Consider the following 19,425-nt stretch of genomic DNA (forward strand, 5'->3'; position numbering starts at 1 on the left):
TACTTTCCAGATTTTGGAAATGCCAGTCTCCATAATCACAGGAGCCAATTCCTTAAAATAAATATCTCCCCCCTCTCTCTTCACCCACCCCTGAAGACACACACACACACACACACACACACACACACACACACCCTATTACTGGTTCCATTTCTCTGGAGAACCCAAAATAATACAAGCCTCTGGTTAACAAACCTCAAATAATTATAAGGCATTGGCAAGGAATGTATAGCTCAGCATAAAGTTGGTGAAACTTGAACATTTAAGTGGTATATGCCCCATCTATTTGTAGGACTGGCCCTCTACAATAACTGAAGGTGCAACCTTCCTAAGCTCGGAAGAAAGCACAGGTTTTCCTCCACTTCCACTGCCGCTTCCACGGCAGTAAGGCTGAGTATCCTGAAGGCAACTATTTTCTGAAGGCAAGAATTTGCAGACCTTCTTACTGTTTCACTCAGTCTGAGTATTGGTTTATTCTACAATCATTATGAAACTACTATGTGTTAAATACTATAATTGGTTCTGATTGTATCCAGATACATTTAAAATACAGTGTCTGGCACAAATAATGCCCCATTTTTTATTACAAAATCCTAAGCATGTAATTGTGTAACATAACAGTATCACACTCAAGCTCACCATATGACATTCATTGTAGGTGAAATGTTTAAATTAAAGCTATAAATTATTACACCCATATTATTACCCTACCAACCACACTCAAGCAGGCGTTACTTCTGCTGGCCCCTGTACAATCACGTGACCATCTCTCTTGGTTCTGATCCATATGAACAGAGATGACAAATCCTAGAGCATGGTGAACCTGTCCTGGAGTCTGACTCCGGGCTGATTTGGCCACCTCTTTGTTCTCAGTCGTAATTTTGCTTCTTATACCGATAGACACGCACACACTCCTCCACATGTGCCCCAAGAAAACGGTGTCTGCCGTACTTCTTGGTTCCATGTCTGTTGGGTTTCCTCCCCATTCTCCTTGAAACTTACAGAATGGGAGAGAGCAAGCTTCGTGCTCTTCTTACTGTTTCCTTTGTCTACAGTTGTTTCTTATCCAGATCAAGGGGGTAGAACATACAACAATGTCATAGTAATACCATTTACTCAGGGCCTGCTAGTTAGCAAATATATATTAGCTTTACTTCTCACAAAAACACTGCAGGGTTGCCACTACCCCCTCATTTATACATGTGATTACTGTGAAGCAGAGGTGTGAAGCAAGGTGAATGGCTCATGTTGTAAGTGACAGCAGAGTGAGAATTCCAGCCTGCATCTGTCTAGTTTCTATGCTTGCTCTTTTGAAGTTCCTTCAAACTTGCAGTGATATCCTCATGTAGTAATACTAATACAATTATTTCTATCATAAGGAAGTCATTTTTTTTACTGATGGGGATACCTGTTATCCCTAGAAATCTTGAGAAAAATGTGTTCTCTTCTGTACTGGTATCTCTACTTACAACACTGTACCATAAAACCAAAAATGGAACTCCCTCTCCCAAGAATCAAACCTTGCCACAAGAATTAAAATTTAGTTCATTAGGATATAAAACAGTTCTTCATGTTTATATCATCCTTGTGTAATGACAACAAACGAACTATACATATCCGAAAGCTTTGAAAGACAAAACATTTCACATGTCTCTTTCCACCCCATTAATTCTATCTGGTTTTCCACTTACTCAGCATTTATAAAAAGTCTGCTCTGAGCCAGGCTCTGTGGTCTCTTTGAGTGGACTTGCATCTATTGAAGGTGGACCGTTAAGATGACTCTTTCCAATCCTGTCCTCAGAGGGACAAATCGGAGCCTGGTTTGGTACTAATCTAGAATTAAAGCTGAAAGTGACCGTCATCCTTTCTTAAGTTCTCAATCAAAGGTCTGATCATTATTACTCCCCACATGTGCCTACAAAATTTTAAGAAAATTCCAGGTTCTAGCTTGCTTTGCTTGCTTGCTTGTTTTAAGGCCATGTTTTCTCTCTCTCTCCCAAGTACAGGGAGACAGCGAGATAGACAACTAATTCCAGCATCTCTTCTGGTTTTTAGGAACTCCTAGACATGGTTCCTTCTAGTTCTAGGCTGTATATATAAATATATACAATAATAAAAGCATCATAACCACTGTTTTATTACTGACTCTAGACATTCTTGCCCCATGCAATATTACAATGTTCCTTCTTTTACAACTGAGTAAACTGTGGCTCTGAACAATTAGACAACTTGTCATTATAAAATGTGACAGAGCTGGAATACAAATCCAGATTTTTCAGCTCTTTAAGCCCACACTTTGTCATTTTCTACTTTCCAGAATCCCCAAAGGATAAATGATAAATGGTTGCTTATTACTATGCAGACTCTGTGAGTCTGAGAAGCATGAGAAAGTGTCCTTTGTTTTATGATCTGAGCTGCACCTCATGGCCAAATAAACATTTGTTGACTTTACCCTTCTTGCCAAGAACTACCCCTTCTGTTACTTATATCTACCGTAAGATCAGTCTGATTATCTTGATTTTGTGATAAATAGGAAGCTGAGGACTCATGATTTTCTGAAGTTGGTCAAAAGCCACATTGTTTTAAAAAAATGAAGACATCAAAATTCAAACACAGATCTTAAAGGCCTCATTATTTTTCCCTGAGAATGATATCGAGAAGGGACGATGTTTTGAATCAGCCAATACGCTTCTACCTTACTCCCCAACATTGTGCACTTGGCCTTGCTCCTCAGACCATCGCATATACCCAATCCGAGCAGTTAAGACGGTCTGGGTTTACTGATACCAAGCTAGGGCAGTTAGAAAAGCAAACCCAAGAGAAGCAAGCATATCCATGCTCATTTTCTGAGTTTCATAACAGATTTCTATACAAAACAGAGACAGCATATAGAGAGAAAGGCTTTCTGAGTTATGAAAGGTCTTTGAGCTGAGATCTTGACCTAAACAGAAGGCAGAGAGGACATTGTCAGATCCACGGTTTTCCTTTGGCCCATCCAGACTAGAAAGTCTCACCTCTGTCAAGTCTACGCCCCCCATTTTGGCCAGACCAAGCCCTCAACGGGTACAAGGCAATGCAAGCCCTCCTGGGACCCCAAGTAGAAGACACTGGTTCATGACTTCTTACCAAGGACCCTGAGAGTTGACAAGAGTCCAGAAGTCCCTGCCTCCACACACATCATGACACTACCGAGTAAAGACAGTTGAGTGAGTGCTGGGCAGACTCTCCGAGTCAATCCTGTCATCTCCCAGTACTCCCTGTGGCGGGGTGTGGGACGTAGTCCAATGGTTTTCTAAGTAGCAGGATAGGACCTTGAGGGCTGAAAAATCTGAAAGGTCGCTTACACAGGATAAGCCATGCTGCAAGCTCCATTTGACCAGTATCTACAATATATGGAGAAGGGGACTGTTTGTCAGACACTAATTTGGGGAGAAGCTGCTCATGGTCAGGCACCTCTTCATGATGCTGCAATGCTAGATCAGTGCTGTGGAATTTAGATATTACCCCAGATATGCACGTGCGTGCATAGTGGGAAGCAAGCCTATGTTAGTGGAGTTTATCCTAAACAGAACAGATGCAAGTTTTCTAGCTCTGTACTGTCAGATGGAATGAGGCCTTGTAAACATGTGGAGTTACTGTTTATTCCCACTTCACCCATTCACTTCCAAAGGGTCAATTAATTCATTTTACAAATGCAAACCTTCAGTGAAAGGAGAAAGAATTGTTCTTCTAAAAATAAAAAAGGAAGCTGAAATAGAACTGAAAATGTATGAACCATGTGGAAGAGTCTCATCCGTTCCCATGTCATTAACCAGTCATTTCCGTACTGGCGACTTCTGAGTCTTGTTGTTAGCCTCCCCTTTCCTCCACGTCTGCACTGGGGCCTTCCAACCGCCTGCTGCCAGGTGACACTCACAGGGAAACAAGGGCTGCCCTGGGGCCACAAAAACCACTGTTCAGGTTCCTAAGCCAGGGCTCAGTAGGAACTTAATACATTTTAAGTGAATGAATGCATGCATATTTAAGTTGTTTTTTTCAAGAAATCGTCAAGGTGATCTGTCCATGGGCAATATTATTTGGTTTCTGAAATTTGGATTGGTTTTCCCTCACTTTGCAAACAGAACAAGGATCCTCTTGCTCCTCTGTGGGGTTTTTACTGAGGGAGTGTCCAAAGCTGTTTGTGATTAACCAGTGATCAGGTAGAGAAAGGAGAATTTCTGGCCACGAAAAATCTCTGTGAAGACCAAAGGAAGGAGAAGCCGATGTTCTAAGGACTGAGGTTGATTTTGTGTTATTCCAACAGAACACAAATCATCATCATTCTTCAGGCCCATCTGCCCTCCAGTGGGACATGGGCTGGTTTTGCACCACTGGAGAGGAGCCGTCTATCACCCGCGTTGTGGGAGGATGGCCTCTAGGGTCTTGTTCCTGACACTCTTCAGGAAGTTCAGGACGGCAGTTCCTCCTGTGCCCCTCTCTTCTAAGGCCTGAGGTGGCTCTGGGAGATGGCTTGGCTTCCTGCTCTTTGCTTTTGCTGCAGCTGTGACAAGGTATTTGGTCACCACGGTTATGTGGTAGCTGCGCAGCTCTGCCAGGGCCTCCACACACTGGTTATATGCAGTCAGAAGCTGGCAGTTTCCCAAGGACAGGACATGATGCCTCAGTGAAGGAGCTGCCTGCACCTCTTCTATGAAGGCTTTGTGAGAAGGAGGCATGTAGTCCCTCATCCTGAGCAGAAAGTCACCTGAAAGAAACAATCCAGAACGATGCCATAGCTCCACATGGGAAGATAAGAGAGCCTATCTGCTTTTCCGAACATGAGTGCTGCGAAGACTGTTGCTGTCACTCTAACTATCCAATCTGCTTTGCTGGCTCTTTTGCTCATAGACTTCAAAGACTCAAGTGCACACTCATGACTAGCGACAGGAGATGGGGAAGGGAGAAAGAAGCAAGCTCATCTCAGAAAACTGAGTTGGAACTAGATCTATCAGCCAATGTATCAATATTTATCATTTACCAAATGTGGGCCAAGTATCTTGCTAGTCACTATGAAAGAATAAATTATGAATGTAAAACATAAACCCTTAAACTAAGTAGCTAGATAGTTGGCTGAATTTTGTTTAAGTGCTTTGTTTTGGAGGGAGTGCTAAGGAAGAAGAAAGGAATAGAATTTATAAGAGCAAGAGGATAAAGAATGAGCAACTCTTTTAAGAGTGGCCTTTTGAAGTCAAGCTGTTTAAAAACCTAATTAAGAGATATTTATAGAAAGGGGAGATAGATAAATCATGTTTAGGAAAGCCGCTATGTGATTAATGTTACACATGGCCAGTCAAACACTGACGTCACCAAGTCAAACTCCACTAGAAGTTTTCTCAGTTCTAGAGAACTGGCTTTTGTGGATGAGACTGGACCCCATGACACCAAGTTGTAGTGTTTTTTTTTTCTAATTCATCTTGAAAACTATGTCCTATGCAGTGCTTTTGGCTGCTGTTAAACATTTGGCTCAAGGCTGGCAGGTAAGGACTCGGGCTTTCAAGCTTCTAAAATGGTTGGCCCTTCCCTCTTCTGGTCTAAATAGAATTTGCTTGGGATTGTGCCATTGTATGGGGAGGAGCTTTCATGGAGGAGCCTAGATCCTTAAGGACCCAGACTTATCAACAACAGGCCACACCCTTCAAACTCCACAACTCACTCTCATTTTAGAGAAGGGAAGCCATTGCCTAAAGATCCAAACAAAATTGCAGTGCATGGCAGGAAACACAGCAATATTTTAAGATTTGGAAATGACACTCAATATCCTGCAGAGATCTGATATTAATTGACAACACAACGTACAAGTATGGCAGGCACACAGTGTCCTGGTTAATTTGGAAAAGTAAGACTTTGTGACACTTTAAGTTACACTTGGTTCTTATCATTTTGTAAAAGCACCTCTGTTCTTCTTCCTTGTTAAGGGGAAAAAAAGAAAGAGAAAAAGAAAAAGAAAAATGTCTGACTCACCACTTTCCTTGCTATGGCGAACGCCCAGGAACTCATCAAAGGCGTGAAGCACTGTGCTCTGAGCTGCGCTGCCTCCAGAGTACTTCAGGGGCTCTGAGGAGACCCCTTCGTATATCAACCCCACAGGCATTGCTGGGTTATCTTGCCATCTAAGCAAGAGTAAAAGTTATAAGTGGGCGCTTGGAGTTAATAGTGTATTTTCTGATATAGAAGCAGAGAGTGAGCAACAAAGAGAACATGATTTCAATGATAATCAAAGGCTGCATATCTTTGTAGGATGTGTACCTAATCATCATCTTCACCCAATTTCATAATGGGACATAGAATGCAACCCTTCCCCTACCTCATTTAAAGGACTTTTACAGACAAGTAAAGAACATGTAGAGAAGGATCCTCAGCATTGGTTTCACAGTACATCCCTTTGAAAAGTCTGTTCATAAAAATGATGGACATCAGTACTGATTCACAGGAACAAATTAGGGACTCTGGAACAATCTTCTCTCCCCCAATAAAATAGTTTTGATGATAGAATAATTCCACAAGTAGAGATTTAGAAATATACACACACATAACACATACAAATACATACATCTTTGCCCTTCCCTGAAATAGTTGTAACACTTGTCACATTAAACTATCATTTCTAAATGCTACCTGACTTCATGGGAATGCTTTTACCAAATGCTTTGTTGATAACAGGTATTGATAATAATCGTAGTGACAAAAAGAGCACAATACAACCCTACAGGAACCAGACGCTAAGTTCAGGGACACATTAGAGGGCTGGAATAAAGGCTCTTCTTGGTCATGCTCAGAGTAAGTAGGTTTTTCTCTCCTCTCCTCTCTTTTCTTCTCTCCTTTCCTCTCTTCAGTCTTACTGATTCCATTTCTTCATTTTCTTCTCTCTGGGACCGCTTTTCTTATCTCCAACTATTTTACTCATTTCCCTGTCTGATTTTATAGAGTCTTAAACAATCACAGAGTGTGCATGGGTGGCTCCATTATGAGACAAAACCAAAAGCACCAAGAACACATGTATTTGTACTTACAAATGCTTTACAGTTTATGAAGCAGCTTCACATTCATTTTTTCATGTGACCTCTTTTGAGTAGATCAAGGCAGGTATTTTTAAACCCATGTTACAGTTAAAGAAACAAAGATTTGAAGCAGTTACATTTCCCCTACCATATTGCTTGGGAACAGGAGAACCAGAACTTAAATCCAAAGCTTGTAATTTTCTATTTTCACGTTCACAAAACCTGTACATGTGGATTTCTCCTTTTTCTAAGGAATAGAATCTTTTTCTCCTATTATCAGGAACAAATTACCATGTTGGTTGTTAACAGTTTAAATAACAGGCTTTAGCGATGTATCACCTTCTTCCCACAAATCTAAAATTGTATTCAAGAGATGGGAAACACCCAGTTTTCACACATACAAAAGCCACAGAAACACCATTTAGCTTCCTGTTTTATGACCTTTTTCAAATAATTTCTCAGAAGCAGTAAATACTGCAAGAAGGTGTTTTTTATTTTTATTTTTTGGATGTGTGGCTGTTTTTGGTTAGCTATTTAATGGTTTTCTCTATGTGGATATCTAAGGGGCCTTGGCAGGTGAGATAATATCAGTCGAGAAAGAAATGAGACACAGGAAGCAGTCAGGGGGACAAGTAGAACGAACAAAGGGAAGATTCTGATCGTAAGATGTTGCTGCTAGGAAAGAGGGCTCTATTTTAAGCTGATATGGAATTTAATTGCATATTTATTTGCGACTGTGAGCCTCAGCTTAGCTAACCTCTCTGAACCTCAACTTCCTCATTCAAGTAATGTAAGTGTCTATCTTATTGGATTGTTGTGAGAAGTAATGAAAATAACATTTGTTCAGTGCTTGGAACATATTATTAAGCATTCGATAAGTATCAGCTATTTTATGATATTATTCAGAATGATTTGGAATCCCTGTTCTCCCTTTCATTATTTTGTAACTTTATACAAACCCATCTTAGCTCTCCTAATTTGTACTTACTTCCTAAGGCTGCTGCAAGAATTAAATGAGCTTCAGAGAGGTTTCGTGACTTGTTCAGAGTTCAGAACACTTATCCAATAAAATTTCTAAACAACATTTTATGGGGAAGCAATATTGAAAACCTGACTGCTACTATGTGGTAATTGGACCGGATACCATACTTGTTCAGATTTTCTTTGTAATCCCATTGATGATCTTACATAGTCATTTTGGCCTCCTTCACTAGTTTCTAGTTGGAACTAGTGGTTCATTACAACCACTTCTAAGTTTTGGACTCTCTCAGGGCTCAGTCCTGGAACCTCTCACTACTTGCACTTTCCAAGTGATCTTATCTAGCCTCACAGATTTAAAAACCTATTCTGACTATTTATGAATGTGCTCCTACACCTGAACCGCTCCCCTGCATTCCAGACTCATATTTGACTATCTGCTAGACATCTCCATAAGAACGAACACATCCCAAACTGACCTCCTGATTTCCCCACCCTTTTGCCAAACTTGTTAGGAATGAACACGTCCCAAACTGACCTCCTGATTTCCCCACCCTTTTGCCAAACTTGTTCTGCCTCAACAGAAAAACTGGCAGTTACATCTTTTCAACAGATTGGGCCAAGAACCTTAGAATCCTCTTTGATTTCTGATTGACCTTTTTCTCTTCCATTCCATGTGCAATCCAATAGCAGATCCTTTCAACTTGACTGTCAATCTATATCCAGAACCTGCCATTTCTCAAAGCCTCTACTGCTACCACCCTAGTTAAAGTTGCCACCTTGAACTGCAGTAAAAGCTTCTTAAGTTCTGTCCAAGCTTCCATTCTTGTTCTGAAATAATCTATTTTCTACTTAGAATATAGAGTGGTGATTTGAAACTTAAGACAGATCATGTCCCTCCTTTCGGTCTTGCTAGTGGTGTCCACCTCATTTAGAAAAGAAGCCAATAGGCCCCTGCATGATCCAATCTTCCACTATCACGTGTATCTTTCTCATTCCACCCAATATTTACTCTATTCGTGCACTGCTGGCCCCTCAGCAGCTCCTCCTTCACGACATGCTGTCATGTCAGGGCCATCATAATTTCTTTTCCTTTTGCTTGGGACAAGTATATAGGTGACTTACTCTTTACTTTCTTCAGGTATCTGCTTAAACATCCCTTAGAAGTGTGGCATTCCCAGATCATAATAAATAAAAACTTTGGCTACTACCCCACCACTCCATGATGCCCTGTATCCTACTTCACATTTCCTCATTTTGTTCATTGTTGTAACATGTCTTATATGATACTTGATCTTATTATGTTTATTACTTCATCTGCCTCCCCTTATTAAAATTTATGTAAGCTCCATAGAAATGAAGTTCATGGTTTGTTTTATTCCTTCATTTTCAACACCTAGAACTGTGCCTGGCATATGGTAAGCACTCATTAAATAGCTGATGAATGAGTGAATAAAGTTATAGTGTTCTATAATTATATATTACATATCTAGAATATGTATATCCAAGTGTACTTCTTAAAAAGACCTGGCCAGCTTAAAAGAGCCATCAAACACTCAAATGGCCAAGATATCAATCAGTCTCATTTTAGTGCCCCAACCTGAGGAAGACACGCTGAAGCCACATAGAAGGTGACAGAGGAAATAACAGCATGAAAATCAAAAAAGTAAGAGAAAGGTACCTACTTTCAAAACCCATATGTTCTCCTCCTATGATGACAATAGTCTGAGGAAGGAAAATGAAGTTTCTCTGAAGAACCCAAGGGTTGCTCAAGGGTTGCTCAAGGATTGCTCCCATGAATTCTCAGGCCCAGACTGCTGTTTATGAAGGAAAGGAATTCTTTTTCTTTCAAATCTCTGTAGGCAAGACTATTTTTAGCCTTTCTTGTAGCATATTTCTAGCAAGCCCAATAAAAGCAGACATTTAAAAGGAAAGACAAAAAAAAAAGAAAAGGGATGTCTTTTTTTCCCCCCACAGGGGATATTAACTTCCCTGAGAGATTTAATGTGAGTGGGAAATAAAGGGAATGTTTCATTAGCAGATGAAATCTCTAAAGTCTCCTAAATAAAAATGTTTTAAAAAGTAAACAAAAATAATAAATCAAACATAAGACAAATAAAGAACACAGGAGCAAATTTAGATTTTTCAGGACAAGCCTATTGGAATTTGTCAACAATCCGGATGTTTTTGGTCATCCGCACTTATCAATACACTTAGGGTTTGGTACTGTTCACTTAGTTTAGCTACATGGGAAATATTTTGAGGGTAAGAAACAGAGGGGAGACATTTATGTAGATGACAGATAAAATGTGTCATTGACCTGGAACTTATTTTAACGAAAACAAAGTCACCTTCTGGTGCCCACTAATCATGATAGGTAGAATTCCAAAAACATTGGCCCAAGTTCCCATTCTAATTCCCAGAACTGATGACATTATGAGATGTCATATCTGTCCATAATGATATATTATATAACAAGATAAAAGGACTTTGTGGATGTAATTAGGGTTACTAATCAGTTGACCTTAATATAGAGGGTCATTCTAGATTATCTAGGTGAGTTGAATCTAATCAATGACCTTAAAAGCAGAGACTTTTCTCTGACTCAGGGCAGAAGAGGAAGTCAGAGAGATGTGAAATAGAAGCAGGATAGGAAGTGTCATTGCTGAGTCAGAGGAGGCCAGGTGACAAAATGAATGAAGCTTCTAGAAGCTGAGAGCATATCCTGATAGTCAGCATAGAAACAAACACCACAGTTTCAAAGCCACAAAGAATTAGATTGTACCAAAGATCTGAGTGAATTCTTTCGCAGATCTCCAGATAAGAGCTCAGCCCAGCAGATACCTTGACTTGGTCTTTTCACACCTTAAGCAGGGAATCAAGCTAAACTCACCCTGACTACTCACTTACAGAAGTATGAGCTAATTAATGTGTGTGGTTTTAAGCTGCTAAGATTGTGGTAACTTGTTATGTTACAAAAAAAATCCAACACAAACTTAGAGAACAAAGTAAAGCACAAAGAGATTTTTCAGAATTAGGTGCTTTCTAAATCCCAGCCTATTTTGAACTATTATTATATGAACTGTTAAAGGAACTTGTTTAAGAAAAAGAAGATCAAAACTAGGACCAATAAAATGGCAATAAATACATATCTATCAACAATTGAATTTAAATATACAAACCAAGCAAACAAGAACAGAGACAGAATCATGGATATAGAGAGCATTTTCATGGTTGCTAGATGGGAGGGGTGTGTGTGGGAATGGGTGAAGAGGTGAGGGGATTAAGAAGTATGAATAGGTAGTTACAGAATAGACATGGAGATATAAAGTACAGTATAGGAAATGGAGCAGCCAAAGAACTTATACACACAACCCCGAGACATGAAAAATGGTGTGGGAAATGCCTGAGGGAGTGGGCGTGGCTGGGTGGAGGGCGGTAAGGAGGAAAAAATTGGGAGAACTTTAATAGCATAATCAATAAAATATAACTTGAAAAACATTTTTAAATGACCCTTTTTTCTTTTGTCGAATCCTACTGAAGCATATCTGCATGTTCTGCTTAATATTTGTTGCTAGAATCTTTCCCATATTCAGATTTTGTCTTGACCCTGACTACATGAAAAACATACAGAGAGCAAGAAGAGCTCTATAGGACACTCTCTTTGGGGAGCATTTCAGGAGTGAAAGTCCAAATTGTGAAACACATTCCCAACTCCCTATCTGTCACCTTCCCCTTTTTCCCTCCCCCCACCCCCCCTAAGCCAGGTACCCATTACCTTCAAGTTAATTCCATAGAAACCTTCCTGTATTTTACGCTCTGCACCCTACCGTGAGGAATCCCCACCCAGGCCAGCTTCCCTTAGAGAGGGAGGTCACTTCCTCATACCCTACACCTAAGCAATCTACAGAAAATAATTAGTACATGTTGTCATTCTATTTTTGCACCAATGGATTATACCACTAAATCAATACATTTATTGATGTTGGTTGTATGGCAAGTTTCTTGTTGCATCCAGGCACAGCTTTATATGCTTTGTATCAATAACACTCCAGTCATCTTCTAGTTGTACATATGGCACTCTGGATAGTATCGATTGCACATTTTTATCTCATCCATCCACTACCTGTACCTTTCACTTTTCACCATTAAAAAACAAACAAGCAAACTCAATTTCATACAGTGAATAGGAAAATGATCTCATTAAAGCATGTCAATGTATGATGAGTGTATTTAATATAAAAAACACATCTAGGAGTAGAGCTGTTTTTGGAGAAATTACAGGTCATGTTGTTGCAGGAAAAACTCACTACTTTTTGCGACACAGTAAAGAATTATTACAGATCAGCAAGTCGATTAGTGTGCAAGCAAAGGTTATCAGTGATACAGTCTCATGGAAGAGAATGGGCCTAGCCATGGTGGGGTTGAAAAGGCATAGGCTCGGGTAGCAAAAAGCACCAGGTCCTTTGTTCTGAGAACTTATATAGATGGCAGGATGAAGTGAAGGAGTTACGAATTGATTGGTGGGTTAAGGTGTCATCAGCTTCCTGTGGGGGATGTGACTACTCAAATGTAAGTATGAGTGGGGGTCTTTTTCCCCCAAAATTCTTATCTTGCTCCAGACCATATTTGGTCATCTTGTTGTAAAACAGATGTGTGACAGGAGGCAGTTAATTAAAATTGAGGCACTTACCCAGAGTTATTTATGGGCTCTTTCTGTAAGCATTAGAAACCCCCTTGTAAAATAGATCATGACCAGAGGCAGGCAATTAACCAAAGCTCTTTTATGGGCTTTTCCTTTGGGCAATGTGAACCCCTTCTTCATCCCCTTTCTAGACCTCGGGATGAACACACAGTTTCAAAGGCTCTCTCCAGATGGTGGAAACGGAACACACAGAATTTCAAAGACTGCCCTCCTCCCGGGTCAGCATGGTATTTCCCGTGATGTTTGAACACCGCAACATTGTGACACCAGGCTCAGGACGGCTAAGTCAGCGGGTGAGACATGCCTCCCTTCTCCTCCCAGCCTCGGTTTACTCTCTATCCTACCTAACAATGTGACAAGAAGAGAGCACACAGGAACATGAGAAAATGGTTTGGGGTAGCTGTTTTAGGAATGTTGTAAGAAAGCTTTCCAGCTCCTGTCTATGCCTCCATCTGTCTCGGTAACAAGGGAATATAAATGACCTTTGTGGGTGGCATACCTGGTTTTTTTTTTCCTGTCTGTCATCTAGGTGGTGTTCTAAGAAAGGTAAATACAAATAACTCTAATAGGATAACCTGAAGACAATTACTCCAAACTTAAATATTCAACCTTTTAATGTCATTTGTCATGCAGATGGTAACCTTCCTCTTCTAGCCAAGAGTGGATCCAGGGGATTTCTCTGCTAACAAGAGTTCCTTGGTGTGTTTCTTGCTCTAGGAAGCTTATGTCAGTTTCTACCCCCATAAATTTGGAAAATGTTACAGAGACCTCATGCAGGGAAACAGTTGAACTATACTTACCCAGAGAGAAAGATCCGGATGACTGCATAAAATATGTCTGGATCTACATAATCTGGAGGAACAATCAAAATTTGAACTTTACTACAGGCCAAAAAAGGCAATTGGTTACATGTGTATGGGCCCTGATGTGCTCCTGGGGCTGCCTCTCTATCTGATCTGCTCAGAAACCTGGAATGAAGCAACAAGCCAGAGGTGGATGGAATGTAGTTGCCCTCGCTGGCGCTCGCAGAACTTTTAAACTATTCCAAATGCTGCCCTTTTCTATTTGCGGTATTTCCCCTTGCTGCACTTAACAACAAAAGACAGAGATAAAGTCCTTTTTTTTTTTTAAATAGTGATTTAAACAGATGATGTTTGAGAGACTATGGGAAGGGGAAATGAGAAGGCGGAGAGAAAGAATCACCTCTCACAAGGCTTTCCCCAGAGAGGAAACCAAAGCCGTCAGTGCTCAAGTGGAGTTCCGCGTGGTCAACAAAGGACAGTGGAGTGGACAGTCTCTTACCCAGAGAGGGTCACACCAGGTCAAATACTGATCCATTTCGCTCCATGTTTTGCTGCATTCATAAACTGTGCAGCTATGTTGAATCTAAGCTAATGCTTGGGGAAAACTGATTTCACTAGTTTCTGAAGTGTATATAAGGAAGCAGGTTTTCACAATTGTACTGACTTTGTTTTTACCAACTTTTGAAGGTTACTCCCTTCCTTCAAGTAATAGGGCCCCTCTGTGACCAAGCATATTTCTTTTATCCATTTTCCTTTCTGTCTCTTTGTTTCTAAGAGAAAAAAATAACGTATTTTTTATGATACCTAAATAATCACATCTCTACACCATCAGTTTTCCTTTTCTCCCGCCGCACCTACTCGCTCTCCATCTCTATCTCCATCTCCTGCCCTCGGACTCTGTCTTCTCTGAGGCCCCACGGCCTCAGCTGATGAATGTCTTCCTTGAGCCTCAGGGTGTCCCATTGCTCCCGAATGCCGTCACCTTCTCTCTGCTCTTCTGTGACAATGCTCTTCTGGGCTTTTTTCTGGGTGTTATTTCTGGGTCTTACCCATTTGGTGCTCTGTTCCCACAAAAATGCTAAGTATTATGTGCAGACTTTTCTGAAGCAGGAATGACTGGAAAGAATTCAAAATTTTCCCCAATTTACCATATTTAATGAGGAAAAATCAAATAATCATTTCCATAGATGTAAAATGATTCCGGTATAAAAAATTTCAATATACATTTAAAAAATCCATTCCTGATAGAGACAAATAAACAAAACATTTTAGCTAATTAGGATTCGGAGGGCTCATCCTTGAACTGCTCAGAGGAATTCATAGAAAGCCTATAATACACATTATATTTAATGTTGGAATATTAAAAATAAGTCTTTTAGAATGTGAAACAGAGCAAGGATCAGCACTTCCATTCAATACTGTGTTAGGAGTCCTAGCAAGAAGAATAAGAAACAGAAATTAAACAAAAATAAAAGTTATAACTAGCATAAATGAAGAAACAAAAGAACATTATTCTTAAATTATATAATTTCTACATAGAAAACCCACATAACCTATACATAATTATTATTTATGTACACATAAATGTACAGTAATTATGTATACATAATTATTAGAATACTAAGAGTGTTTATCAAGGTTGTAAACTCAAGGTTAATATTCAAATATCAATTTTATCCTGTAAACAAGCAACAGTCAGTAGTTAAATCAAAGATATTGTATTCACTAAGAACAAAAATATAAAGTAACTATAAATAAAACTGAACCTATTTAAGTCTTTTGAAAGAAATTAAAGAAAATTTTAAAAATTAATGAAAAGTTTGTCCATTTCAAGAAAGTCAAGAAAATTCAGTATCAGTATCTAAGAGGAGAAATGTATCTAAAGAAGACGCTTCTATCTGAATAAACTTCAAGCTGTATGACACAAGAACATGCGCTCATGTGAAGACGTGGTGTGGGGTAGCTTGTCCAGGAACTTCAGTCAATGCTTTTGTGCTAGCCCTACCTCTCCACCTGCCTTGATCGTGGTACAGAAGGACTGGATATAATATAAAAATCATGAATTTCTTTCCAAATGAATGTATAGATGTCATGCAAATTGAGCAAAATTGCTAACAAAGACTTTGAAATAAAATTTGACAAGCTGATTCTAATAGTTTATAAGAAAGGCAAAGGCTCAGGATAAGATAAAGAAGAACAAAGTAAGGGGGTTTTCTCTACTTGGAAATGAGAAATACTATGAAGCTATAGTTCTTAAGACAAATGATATTGGTTAAGAAAAAATAAACAGGCAATGAAACAGAATAGAGGGCCTGGAAACAGATCTAGTCATTTAAGAAAATCTGGTATAAGAATTAGCTAATACTGCACATAAGTGATTATTCACAGAAGGGAAATTGAATTTATTTCCTATGTTACACTACACACAAATAATAATTATATGTTAACTAAGGACTGAGACATGAAAGACAAAACAGCAATTTCAAAGAAAATACAGGAAAATATATTTATGACCTATGATTTTAAAGTATCTCATGCAACACCTCCTATAAAACCAAACTTTTATGAAAGAAATGACAGAAATTTTGACTATATTTAGATTAAAATTTTCTGCTTTCAAAAGTTATAATAAGATGAGCCACAACAATTACACCACATATAACTAACAAAAATTATGCTCAAGAGTATACAAAAGCTCATAAAAATCCACAGGTAAAAGGTAAAAAGACCAGCCCTGGCTGGCATAGCTTAGTGGATTGAACGCAGGCTGCGAACCAAAGTGTCACAGGTTCAATTCCCAGCCAGGGCATATGCCTGGGTTGCAGGCCATGACCCCCAGCAACCACACATTGATGTTTCTCTCTCTCTATCTTTCTCCCTCCCTTCCCTCTCTAAAAAAATAAATAAATAAAATCTTTAAAAAAAGATAAAAAGACCATTAGAGAAATAAGGAAAGATGTGCATTTAGCAAAAAAGGGACAAGTGGTGAGCGCACACCACTCATAGAAAGAGAAAGAGAAGACAGGTAACGCATGAAAATCAGGGACATGCAGGACATCATTACCATTGTGGAATAAGAGTTTCTACTGTCTTCCCCCAATGAATGCTGATTTAGATAGTCACCTGTGGACAGGAGAGCCTTTGCGCAAGTCCAAGAGTCCAGCAAAGAAGCTCCAGCACACCACTGGAATAAAAACTGCCCAAGACTGAGTACCCCGAAGAGGGTGAGAAGAACATTTCACTTTATCTACCTTACCTGTCCCACAAGGAGACACATCTCAGGGCCAAAGGAGACCTCACTGGTCTGTGATTTGTCCCACAAGGAAAAGTGAGAGCATGTGAATGAGTGCCCTGCTTCCCCAGCTGCATGGAATGCTTCCAGAGACCCGCTTCTCTCTCACCCCGTCCAGAACACTGCAGTGAGCCATGTGACTAAGAGCACTGGTGGGTAGAAAGTGGCTGTGAGAGTGTCAGGGCTCCTGGAGGACAGTAAAGTGATGCAGATCTTATTGACCACTGCATGGGTTCCATCAAGACACCCACCCACAAGCTGCTGGAGATGCCACACCTGCAGATCCCCCCAACTGGCCCATGGGCACCCCAAGTGTTCAGAGTGTTTCACCCACACACCACACACCCACTCTATGCCCACTTCTTTGTCTACATAATGAGGACAGAAAGAATGAACAGAAGTTCACTACACTGAGGACAGTGTAGAGAAGGAAGAACAAGGTTGGAAGCAATGTGCTCTGTGGTTTCAAACTACCCTACAAATCCACAGAAATGAAAACAATATGATGTCAGCAGAAGGACAGACACACAGATCGACAGAACAGAAGTGAGAGCCCAGAAGTACACCTCCCCTCCACATCCACACTCATATGGACAACTGATGTATGGCCAAGAAGTCAAGGACGTACAATAGAGAAAAGACCATTTGTTTCTTCAATGAACAGTGCTATAAAAACTGGACAGCCACAGGGGTCAAAAAATGAAACTAAACCACTATCTTACACCATACTCAAAAATTAATTGAAAATGCATTAAAGGTTTGAATGCAAGACCTGAAGCCATGAAATTTATAGAAAAAAAAGAGGCCGTAAGCTCTCTGACATAGGTCTTAGCAATATTTTAGCCAACCTGACTTCAAAAGCAAGGGAAACAAAAGCAACAATTTAATGAAGGAAACCAGCATCAAACAAAAAGGCAACCTACTGTATGGGAGAAGATATCTGCAAGTGATGCACCTGCTAAGGAGTTAGTATTCAAATATATAAAAAGTTCATACAACTCAGCAACACCAAAAAATCATCCCATTTTAAAAAGGGCAGAGGATCTGAATAGGCATTTTTACAAAGACACACATGGCCAGCAGGTATATGAAAAGAGGTTCAACATCACTAATGATTAGAGGAAGGCAAATGAAAACCATGAGATATCACCTCACACTGTGAGCATAGCCATTATCAAAAAGACAAGAAGTAACAAGTGTTAGAAAGATGTGCAGAAAGGGAACCCTGGTATTCTGCTGGTGGGAATGTAAATTGGTGCAGCCACTAGAGAAAACAGTATGGAGATCCCTCAAAAAATTAAGAATAGAACTACCATATGATCCAACTATTCCACTTATTGGTCTGTGATTTGTCAGATCAACACATGGGGGCTACCCCATGTGTTACTGCTACAGCTGGGAAGGACTTTCTTCAAACCAGATGGTGATGAATTTAACTCAGGAGAAGATGAAGGACTAAAATGTTCAAAGACAGAGATAAGATGGAGTCCTGCAAGACTGGGTCACAGATGTAGGCATTGGTGACTGGTGGGTATTTATCTGAAGAATACAACGTGACTAATTTGAAAAGATCACTCTGTCCATTGCAGCATTATTTACAATAGCCAAGATACGGAAACTACCTAAGTGCCCCAAGAGCCCCTCTGTGAGGATGGTTCTGTTGCAGCCAGATTTCGGTACATGAGGGGGAAATTTGATGACATTGGAACAAGGAGGACTGTGGAAGGGGATCTGATTGTGCATGAGCACCGGCTACCCCATGTGTTACTGCTACAGCTGGGAAGGACTTTCTTCAAACCAGATGGTGGTGAATTTAACTCAGGAGAAGATGAAGGACTAAAATGTTCAAAGACAGAGATAAGATGGAGTCCTGCAAGACTGGGTCACAGATGTAGGCATTGGTGACTGGTGGGGACCAAGTTTTGAACCTCTGAGTATCCATATATTCCTGCATGTATTACAAAACTGAAAGAAAATAAGTTACTTTTGGTTCAACTTCAAAAGAAAGCCTTGTTTGCAGTCCCTGAAAATGACAAGCTGATAGCCACATCATTGTTTGAATTGTCTGACAATGTACCAACATTGGGACCCATTATGTCAAGTCTCCCTCAGCTTTTGAGCAGCTCTATATATAACTGAATTCCCGCACAGCGGAGAAGTAAAAGAAGCTATCTCTGTGGGCACAGCTGTGTACAGTGTAGAATAAACATGATAGAAACATTTGTTTTTGTCTTATCTCTTCCCCAACCACTAAGCTGTCATCTGCTTTCTATTGTTTGAGTAGTAAAGTTGATAGGAACTAAATAGCGGTGTAAACATATGCGATAATGTTTAATTTGCTTTTGTGTCTATGCATACATTTTATACATTAAAGGAAGTGGACTATTTTCTATTTATATTTTCTAATTTCTCATCAAACTTGAAAAATTCTTACAAAAAAAGGAACAGAACCACAAAACCATCTGTGCAAACTGACAGGTCATTCCCCAATAGTATGGCAGCAATCAGTTACCATAAAATGAAGTGAATACACCAGCACCATCTCAGATGTTGGCCAGCCTCCAGGCCCTTTGCCCCCACAGAGAGCCCTCAACCTGGGCAGCCCCCTCA

At 39.9% G+C, this 19,425-nt stretch overlaps 1 protein-coding gene and 1 pseudogene across 1 annotated transcript in view; one reads left to right on the plus strand and one right to left on the minus strand.

Moving 5' to 3' along the window:
- Positions 1-697: 697 nt before the first annotated feature.
- The window catches only part of IDO2 (indoleamine 2,3-dioxygenase 2), a 53,112-nt gene continuing 34,384 nt past the window's right edge, over positions 698-19,425 (minus strand). Inside the window, exons 8-10 of the mRNA XM_045821718.1 lie at positions 13,521-13,572; positions 6,001-6,149; positions 698-4,744 (exon numbers count right to left, since the gene is read on the minus strand). Of these exons, the coding sequence (XP_045677674.1) occupies positions 4,389-4,744; positions 6,001-6,149; positions 13,521-13,572 (557 nt within the window). The 3' untranslated portion in view covers positions 698-4,388. The remainder of the gene's footprint in view (positions 4,745-6,000; positions 6,150-13,520; positions 13,573-19,425) is intronic.
- LOC123807676 lies at positions 18,442-19,382 on the plus strand (annotated as a pseudogene).

Source organism: Phyllostomus hastatus, unplaced genomic scaffold, assembly GCF_019186645.2.
Source record: "Phyllostomus hastatus isolate PE091 unplaced genomic scaffold, TTU_PhHast_1.1 phas_scaffold_46, whole genome shotgun sequence".
Classification (NCBI taxonomy): Eukaryota; Metazoa; Chordata; class Mammalia; order Chiroptera; family Phyllostomidae; genus Phyllostomus; species Phyllostomus hastatus.